At 47.7% G+C, this 10,224-nt stretch overlaps 1 protein-coding gene across 1 annotated transcript; it reads right to left on the bottom strand.

Moving 5' to 3' along the window:
• Window positions 1-3,733: 3,733 nt before the first annotated feature.
• Window positions 3,734-6,483, bottom strand: ARC (activity regulated cytoskeleton associated protein). Its single transcript, XM_083749293.1, has one exon. It carries the CDS (start codon window positions 5,914-5,916, stop codon window positions 4,696-4,698), a length of 1,221 nt encoding a protein of 406 aa, XP_083605419.1. The 5' UTR covers window positions 5,917-6,483; the 3' UTR covers window positions 3,734-4,695.
• Window positions 6,484-10,224: the final 3,741 nt, after the last annotated feature.

Raw genomic sequence — 10,224 nt, 5'->3', positions numbered from 1 at the left:
ATCCTTCCAGTAGCACCTTAGAGACCAACTAAGTTTGCTACTGGTATGAGCTTTCATGTGCATGCACACTTCTTCAGATACAGGAAAAGCAAGCTAGTCTAAAGCTTGCAACCTGTGCCCTTGTAAATACCAGGCTTTCAACAGAGCCATTGTGTGGGTGGGCAGGAAAGGATGAATGAAAGTCAAGACTGGGGTTGTTTTAGTCAGTTATCACAATGTTTTATTATAGAAATCTACAAAAAAAGAAGAACTAATCATTTTCTTGCTATGAACAGACTTTGCTACAATTGCTTTGCAGCTGAAGAACGCTGTCTTTGTTTTATTTTTATTCATTTCTATCAAAAGCAGGGGCTGACACAGCCTCTTATGTTTCACCACCAAAGTGATACCATAAGGAATAAGTGGCCTCGTACAATCAGAAGAGAGTCAAGTGGTTTGGGCATACGTTGAATATTGAATCCCCAAGCCCATTTATCGACACAATTCATAATGCATCAGTAAGTTCACCTTCCGTGCAACCCACAGCGAACTGATGAATGCTCAATAGTGAAAATAAAACCAGAAATAGAAAACAGCTTTTTTGGAATAATGGAACACAATGAACAAGATTAGCTTTTGGCTTTACATACATATTTCACACACATAACCTTGCCCCCAGCTCTCCCTCGCAATAGGAACACAATCAAATCTCTCAATGAGAACTTGATGGTGAATTAGCAAGCTCCCATTGGTTAGAAGCCATTGGTGTAGTGAAAAAGACAGCGATCTTATTGGTCCACTCCCTAAAGAACCCCAGAACTATAATGTCACATAGGTGTCATCCCAATTAATGCCTGAAGAGTTAGTTGGGTGGTGGTCAAGAGATAGAAGAAAATGACTCTCTGAAAGTCCACCATCTCTTCAGGTTAGCATTCATTTTTTTATTATTATTTAAATTTAATTGTCCTGTCCCTGAATATTCTTCTTTAGACAGCTGAAGGTGTTTAGTGCCTTCTTAGCTGTGAGCTGGAAGATATCAGAATATGGCAATATGAGATGATTTGGCACATTGACATACATTTATAGACAGTCAGAACCTACACAAGAGCTGTAGGCCAAGTAGTTTTGGAAGAAAGAAGAAACAAAATCCAAAACCATCTCCAACCCAACCTGTTTGACAGGTGGAATATGAAGTGAAACTTATTTGAACATCAAAAAAAGTTTTGTTCAATGCACACTGCATACAATGGTGTGCATGTCTTTGCTTCAAGAAAGAAAGAAAAATGTGAGCAGCCGAGCAGCCAAAGAAATGTGGTTCCTTGTGGTTCTTCTGGCCTGTGTGAGATGCTGGACATGCCCATTCATCTCGTACCTGATTGCCAGCTATCCTAAGGCTACTGCACCCACCTGGCCATTCAGCCAAACATATTTGATTCCAATGTGCTTTTCTGAACATAAAAGTGTTCAAAAAATCTTCAGCTTTGACTGCCCAAGCTCCATGGACAGTGGAGTTCTCTTTGGCCAGTAGAGTTCTCAGGATATAGTGGACTGAGCTCTTAGATAATCTGAACAGGAAATGAATTTTTACCTTACCTCCCTGCCCTGCCCCACAAAACCCTCATTGTCACCCACAGTTACAATCAATAAGCAACACCCCAGTTACAGTATCCCCTTCCTTAGTGAGGTCCTGCATTCAAGTTCTTCAGACCTTCAGCCACCCTTCACGCCCCCAATCCCATAAATCATATTGCTATAGTTGTCACTTTGAGTCTTTGCAGTTTCCACAATGAGTGTGGTCCCTGGGACACATTTTCCCCTTTTGCTGGTTGCATCATGCCTTTTCTCTGCCCTCGTAGCTGAAGCATCTTTTCTGGCATGTTGGCACGGTTGGCATTTTCTTCCAGATGTCGATCTTTCTGAGATGCACTCTCATAGGTGCCAGCTGCTTGCCAACATGGGAGTGATGACTCAAGCAATCAAGGAGCTGACTCTGTCTATCTTCAGAAGGACAACAACTTCCTGCAATAAAGGGATGTGAAGGTTAGATGGTGAATTGGGAAAATGGAGAGAAGATCTACAGAGGTTTGGGGTGTCAGAGGAAGTAGACCCTGAAATACTAACTGCTGGGAATGGCAGGTGGTTGAGGAGCTGCTGCACTCAGGTTCTGCTTGTGAACTTCCCATGGCCATCTCTTTGGCCACTATGGAAACAGAGTGCTGAACAATCGCCAAACAAAGGGGGATTTGCAACGTCATAGTTGCAAAGCAGCGTTTCAGAACACAGGAAACTAAATGTATCCTTTGAGTGGGAAAGACTCATTAGGGATTAATAGGTACAATGGGCATTCAGAAGTTGGCGTCTGCTGGGGTTGGACTAGAATTAAGCCGTGATTGCAGAAAGCTATTTACCTTCTCCAGGTGATCTCCGAACAGGAGCTGCAGGAGCTTTTCGGAATGTGACGTCCATCCAGCCCGACTGCATGATGGGACTTTCTGAGCTGCCCTTCTGCCTCCATCTCTGCTCCACATGCAATTCAAGAAGTGCTTCGCTCCCAACCGCTTTTGAATGAGTCACTGCAAAAAACAACAACCAGAAAGCGGAACATGAGCTGTGAGCCAGATCAGCTTCAGCAACACAATGTACCTTTGCATTAGCTATTGTTCTCCTTCTCTCTGTGAGCTCCAGCAGCAATTCTTTGTCTGAATGAGCATCACTCTGACAGCAGACTGTCCATAGCTGGGCATACGCTTATGCATGGCAGCTGGAGATCTGCCTGTTCTCTAGGAATGAATGCTCCCTATTTTGCTTTTGGCTCTTTCAGAAACTGGAAGAACTGACTATTTTTGCTTTCTGCAAACCACTCAAATGATCCTGGAGAAGGGTGCGGGAGGAACCATACTTGGAAGCTAAAAAGCTAAAAGGCTAAAAAGCCTTCCCCTATCCAGAACATGAAAGGCAGAGTGATAAGTCAGCTCTCAAGTATACGGATAGGGAGATTAGGTTAGGCAACTGCTGGGGTTTTTTCTAACTCTGTCTTGTAAAACAGGGGCATCCAACAAGGTGCCCTCCAGATGTTAGTGGACTACAACTCCCATCAACCCCATCAAGTCCAGCAACATCTAGAGGGCACCATGTTGACTACTCCTGCTGATGGCGGGAGAGAGATTTCACTAAGCCAAGTCCATACATCCTCTCTAAAGATATTTGCTCTCTCCTAGCAACATCAGTCCTAGATTTAAGCATCTCTTCTGCAAATTAACATGGACCACCGTTCATAAGTCCCGTTTGGAAATGGCATCTTTCCACTTCCCTAATTATCCCTACCCACCCATATCTGACTTTGATACAGCTGAACTTTGTTTCTCCAAGTTTGAAGGCTATATTTGTCAACCCTACTGGCATAAAGTCAATGAGCAGGGGAGATTTGTATCTTACCTGTAGCCTGTGGGAAGAAGTCGCACCCTGAAGGCTCTCAGAACGGTTGGGGTGATATCTTGCTCTTCACTGCTTCTCTTGCATCAATGGAGCAGGTCTCCGTGCGAGTTCTGCCTTCTTCTAGTCATATGAACTAGCAAGCCATTCTAAAAGGCTACAGCTGGTTCCTTCCTTCAGTTCTACGACTGTAGAGGGCACAGACTTTCTGTAGCAGAGACTTCATGCTTCATGTTTCATTTTTTCCCTCTCTCCAACTACCAAAGTTTCTCAAAGTTGCCTGTCTTTTGCTTCATTGGGGAAAGCCGTTTAACTTTCATTATTTAGAAAAATTCTCAAAGGTGTTCAATGGATGTGCCATCTCTATCTTCTTGGTGCAGAGATTAAGGTGGCATGACTTCTTAATTCAAGTTGTGTTTGTATACAACTAACCCCTGTGCTTTTTGTTCTTTCTTTTTAGAATCTTAATGTGAGAAGTAGGCGCCCCACCCTCGCAAAGCCCTATCTTCCCAAAATCTAGAATGTAGAGGAGCAAATCATCAGGCTCATCGCCACTCTTGAATGTGTGGCTGATGATCCTTCTGGAGCTGAAAGACCTGAATGCCCAAGTCAAAGCCAAAGAGAATCCAGAGGTCCACTTGGAGATGGAAACATGAGAGTTGGGTGAGAGCAGGGGATGGGTTAATTTGATGGCTGAAACTCCTGCTGAAGTCCTTTAGGACCTCCCCCAACTTGCTAAAAGTTCCCTTCCCCTATCTGTTTGGAGCTCAGCTGAAAAGTTGGAAGAAGCAGGAGAAAGAGGGGAAACCAATAGCTTTCAAGAGAGTTAGTGAAAGTCCACTGATGGTTCCCACAAGCGGGGAGGAGAATGTCTGGAAGGAAAAGCACCTTGAAGGAAAGGACTGATGTGAGCGAGAAGGAAATCCTTCTGTCACGCCCGATGAAATTCCTTGGGAAGCTGTGCCCCAGGAGGTGTGGCTGCCTCTGACACGACGAAGAGGCTGGTTTGTCTTTCTGACATAGTCCAGTCCTTGCAATGGCTTTTTAAAAAGAAATCCTCAAAAGAGCCATCCATTATCCAGCTTGAACCATCTTGAGTGATTCAGGCTAGCCACCCTCTCAGCATGGTTGATCTTGAAGAAAATTAGATTTTCCTCCTACCGGCCATTAGGCTGAGTGTATCTTCAGACCCACCATGGCTGAAGTTCTCAGATGAAAGGAAACAACCTTCCTAAATAATCCACCAACCCCCTTCTTTGTCATACCTGTTTCACACTACTCTGCTCATATCACTGTGGTCGGGACAGAAACCTCGGGTTGAGTTCCGTCACTAGCAATTGGGCTGGCAGTGGTGGAGGGAGGGAGGCTTTCCAATGAGTCCCTCAACTCAGGGGTCCTCTGGGGACTGGGCTCCTCAGAGTTGTCAAAGTTGACCTCAACTTCCTTGCCCCTCTGAATCAGCTGTTCTAAAGTTTTGGGGTAAGGGTGGCTGAGGAAGCGTTTGAGTTTGGGCTGGAGGGTCCCTACCACATACTGGATGACCTCCTCCTCCTCAGCATCAACGTAGAGAGTCTGGTACAGGTCCCTTTTGCGCCAAAGGAACTGATCTAGAGGTTCTCCATCCTTCTGAGGGAGATCCAGCTCTCTCTTAATGGCATCCCTGGTCAGGGTGCCCTCGCTATACTGAAGGAACTCCTTCTTGAACTCCAGCCAGTTCTTGACGGAGTCCTGCTTGTACTCCCACCACTTTTTGGCCGGCCCGTTCATGTGGTTCTCAATCTGAGAGAGCCAGTACTCCTCAGTGCCACCCACCTGCTTCAGATAGTCCTCCAAGTGAGTCAGGAACTCCCTGGGGTCCTCAAAAATCTGGGTCTCCACTGGGGAAGGTGGAGTATCTTCTGAGACAGAGACCCACTGGTAGGAATCATGGGACTGAGGCACGATAGGGACATCCCCAGTAGGAGGAGGTGTCAGGGCATACATCTGGCTCATGTCTAGGGCATAATCATAAATCTCCCCTTCACTGGGCCTGATCTCTGGGCCTCCCACCCCTACCGAGACAGTCTGCCTGTGGTTGTCTCCATGGCAGTACTTCGCCCCACCAGACTCGAGCCGGTCAGCCCACTTCTCCAGGCGGAAGAACACTTCCTTCCAGACATTCATCTCTCTCTTGACCCACCTCTCCAAGTGAGCAATGGTCTCCTGGCATCTAGACAGGCAGGCCTTGATGGACTTCTTCCACCTCTGGTTCTCAGCAGCTGAGGGGACATGGTCCTCAAGGTTGTTCTCAAGTTTTCCCACCGACTTCTGTAGGCCTTTCAGCTCCCGCTCCACCTGCTTTGACACCTCAGTCAGGAGGTGCCGGTGGGTCCTCCTGACGTGGTCTAGCATCTCTGCCCTGCACTTCCCTATCTGGAGGATCACATTGGGCTTGTTGTTATTGGCCACGCCGCGGTGGCCCTGGAAAGAGTGGAGGTTCACCTGGTTGATGTTGTCCAACTGCATGTTTCCTAGCTGTGGGCTAAGCTTTCGCCCCTTTGACAGACTCTCTCCAAAAGTCGCAACCACTCAGTCCAGAATTGGACTACCCGTTCCCCCTGCAAATTACAAACACAACCAAATCAAGAAAATCACCCTGGGAAGTCTTGCCGTCCAACTGCCCTTGTGCTACAGCCAAAGTCCAGGACAAAAAAAAGTTCTTTTCAGTGTCTGGTCCTTCCTCTGTCTCCCAGGAGTCCTTAATCCCCGAGCTGAGCTGTCGAGAACTTCCCCAGCAAGTGGCAATGCTCTCCGCTGTTGTCTGTGTCGTTCCTGCTGCTGCTTCCTTGCTTTCGAGTCTTCCTAGAACTTCACGCTAACAAGTGTCTGAATCTCTCTCTCTCTCCTCTGCTTAGCTGGAAAACAGAGAGCTATTTGCTTTCTCTCTGTGATGTGCCACTAGCTCAGACGGATCCCTATACTTATACACCACACACCTCCCTATGTGGGTGTAGCCAAGCCTCTGTGCTCATCGGCATCTTGCCGCTGATTGGAGGAGAAAGATTCAGTGGAAAACACAGCTCCTGGCAAGCATCTCTCTCCCTCGCCCTCCCCGGCTCCCTTTAGCTTCTCCCACCCCCTTCCACACACCCCCAGACTTGAGGCGAGAAGCACTTTAAAGGTTCTGGAGACAGTTGGATGGATGGATGAGTAATTCCTACCTTTTTCTCATCACCCCTTTCAGCTCCCCCTTTCTCCCCCTCTCCACTCTCCCCCAAAAGAAAAGGTCTTATTCATCTCCCAACCCTTTATACATAAAGGCCCTTTTTGCAAAGGTCCTCAGACCCCGAAAGACCCCGTGGCATGAGGGAGATGGCTTAAAAGCTCCCTGTGTCACCCACCCTCCACTGGCCAGCTGTGAGTTGCTCACCCACCTGCCCCCACACATGACACACTCACCCGCACCTGTGCAACCCCTCATTATTAGAGGCTAAGGGGTCAATGGCTGAGCAAAGTGGAAAAGGACACGGTTTTATTTTCCAAATAAAATTGGGAATTTTAATAAAAGTGGGAATTTTGCCTCTAGCCGTTTTCTGTTATGCAATCGTAACCATATATTGGGGGGGGGTTGGAAGGGGGGAGAGCTGTCAATATGCTGCAGGTTAAAACTGGGGGGGGGAGTCCTACCCTTCCAGGGTTTCCAGCCAATTAAGTCCGCCCATCTCAAAGCTTTCCAGTTACTAAGCTTGAATCAGTTGCTTAATCACACGGTGCAGCCCACAGACGCAGATGAAGCTCACACTCGTTGATGAAGCAGGAAGCCGAACCATAAAAGGACACCGGGGGTTTATATAACCAGGAGATAAAGAGATTCCCTTTCTGGAAAAGGAGATTGAGGCAGAGTGTGTGTGTGCTTATACTCCGGAACTCCAGCCCATCATTCAGATGCCGGGCTGGGATGACAGGGTGGTGATGATACATTTTTAGGATTGGGGGGCTGCTCCCTGGAACTTACTAAGCAAGGTTGGAGGGTTATGTAACTTGGTGAGTACTTACCAGGACACCCCCTCCCTCCTTCCCACTCCCCAAAATGCACGATTTGCTTAGCCTCTGTTCTGGATGGAATCAGTCGATCAAAAATAACCACACAGCTGAATTTGCATTGGGTCTTTCAAGTGTCCCTGGTGGAACACAGAGTCTCTTTTATCTAGGGTGGTCTGGTTGTGGGGTGACAGGTGGCCTAGGTTTCCTAGGGAACTGAACCCCGGCAATTTCTGCTTTGCGAATTTTTGATACAGGTTGTGCCCTTTGCGATAGACTCTTAGGCACGCAACATCTGATTTGGAGAAGGGGTGTTGGAGTGAAGGATTATTCTGTAGAGTTTAACTGAATTCCAGGTCCCTCTCTGTGTGTTTTTGTTTTGTCTCTGAAAATGTGATTTCTATTCCCTGGGGCTTTTGATAAGGAGGTGGACTATGTGGTGGGTCAGAGGTGGGTTCCTATGCCGGGAATTGAACCTGGAACATTCTGAATGCCAAGCAGGTGCTCTTCAACCGAGTTAAAGTCCTTCCCCGAATACGCAGTTCGCATGTGAAGAGAGTGATGAATTAACATCGGAGGGAGAGAAGACAGGGAGAGACATCACATCCCACACCGGCTACAAACCCAAATCTGCAGAAGGAAACCCAGTCAAAGGTGTATAAAGGTAAAGGGACCCCTGACCATTAGGTCCAGTCATGGCTGACTCTGGGGTTGCGGAGCTCAGCTCGCTTTATTGGCCGAGGGAGCTGGCGTACAGCTTCTGGGTCATGTGGCCAGCATGACTAAGCCACTTCTGACAAAACCAGAGCAGCGCACAGAAATGCCATTTACCTTCCCGGCAGAGTGGTACCTATTTATCTACTTGCACTTTGATGTGCTTTCAAACTGCTAGGTTGGCAGGAGCAGGGACCGAGCAACAGGAGCTCACCCCGTCACGGGGATTCGAACCGGCAGCCTTCTGATCGGATACTATTTGTCCGCAGACAGCTTCCGGGTCATGTGGCCAGCATGACAAAGCTGCTTCTGACTAACCAGAGCAGCGCACGGGCCCCTATAATCTGGAACCCTGAGTGGACAGATTTCTAGCTTATGTGGGAATCTTTCATGTATTCAGCATGCTTCCCCTCTGCTGCAGATATGCTCCTAATGTCTCATAAACACCCTAGGACCAGGCCGGGTGTGAACGGTCCCATTCTATCTCCACGTGCTGCTAATTTTGTGGGAGGAAGAACACCCAACACAGCTTAGGAGCTCAGTTATGAATTCTGCATTTCTGCCATTACTTTTGTTGTTGTTTAGTCGTTTAGTTGTGTCCGACTCTTGGTGACCCCATGGACCAGAGCACGCCAGGCACTCCTGTCTTCCACTGCCTCCCGCAGTTTGGCCAAACTCATGCTGGTGGCTTTGAGAACACTGTCCCACCATCTCGTCCTCTGTCATCCCCTTCTCCTTGTGCCCTCCATCTTTCCCAACATCAGGGTCTTTTCCAGGGAGACTTCTCTTCTCATGAGGTGGCCAAAGTCTTGGAGCCTCAGCTTCAGGATCTGTCCTTCCAGTGAGCACTCAGGGCTGATTTCCTTAAGAACGGATTGGTTTGATCTTGCAGTGCATGGGACTCTCAAGAGTCCCAGGAACGTTAGCTGACTCAGCTAAACCCCTTTGTGTTACAGAATTGAGACTCCTTAAAGGGGCAGCAAAATAGATCAGGTGAACACACCTAGTGAAATGGATCAATTCACCCAGTTTTAAAATGCCATAGGGATTTATTCCAGATGTGCACCTCAGTGGTTGCTGGACAGATCACTTTGGAGGCAGCAATACTTCTGAATACAAGTTGTTAGAAACCACAGGAGGGAGAGAGGTCTCTTGTTCTTGAATCCTGATTTGGGGCATCTGGTTGTTCACAGTGAGAACAGGATGTTGGACTAGATGGGCCATTGGCTTGATACAGCAGGCGCTTAGAATCGTAGAATTGTAGAGGGATCCCAAAGGTCATCCAGTCTAATCCCCTTCAATGCAGGAATCTCAGTTAAAGCATCCATGGCAGATGACTATGCAGGACAGCTGTTTATCAGCTCCACCTGGTAAGCAGGATGAGACCCTTCCTGCCCACGGACTGCCTTGCCAGAGTGGTGCATGCTCTAGTTATCTCCCACTTGCATTACTGAAATGCACTCTACGGTGGGGCTACCTTTGAAGGTGACCCAGAAACTACAGCTGATCCAGAATGCGGCAGCTAGACTGGTGACTGGGAGCGACCGCTGAGACCACATAACACTGGTCCTGAAAGACCTACATTGGCTCCCAGTATGTTTCCAAGCACAATTCAAAGTGTTGGTGCTGATCTTTAAAGCCCTAAACAGCCTCTGAAGGAGCATCTCCACCCCCCATCGTTCTGCCTGGACGCTGATGTCCAGCGCTGAGGGCCTTCTGGCAGTTCCCTCATTGTGAGAAGCAAAGCTACAGGGAACTAGGCAGAGGGCCTTCTCGGCGGTGGCACCCGCCCTATGGAATGCCCTCCCACCAGATGTCAAAGAGATAAAAAACTACCTGACATTTAGAAGGCATTTGAAGGCAGCCCTGTTCAGGGAAGTTTTTAATGTGTGACATTTTTATGTCTTTTTAATCTTTGTTGGAAGCCGCCCAGAGTGGCTGGGGAAACCCAGCCAGATGGGGGGGTACAAATAATAAATTATTATTATTATTATTATGCTCAGAAACCTCCAAGAAAAGAAAACCTTATGTTCTTTACCAGCAAGTCAACTGTGGACTCTTGTCTGAGACCAGGGAGCT

The sequence above is a fragment of the Podarcis gaigeae genome (genome assembly GCF_964106915.1).
Source record: "Podarcis gaigeae genome assembly, chromosome: 7".
Classification (NCBI taxonomy): Eukaryota; Metazoa; Chordata; class Lepidosauria; order Squamata; family Lacertidae; genus Podarcis; species Podarcis gaigeae.
This window is presented reverse-complemented; position numbering and strand designations above follow the sequence as displayed.

Excerpts from the sequence above, each read along its gene's own strand:
- ARC (XM_083749293.1), bottom strand. The coding sequence starts at position 5,916 with ATGCAGTTGGACAACATCAACCAGGTGAACCTCCACTCTTTCCAGGGC.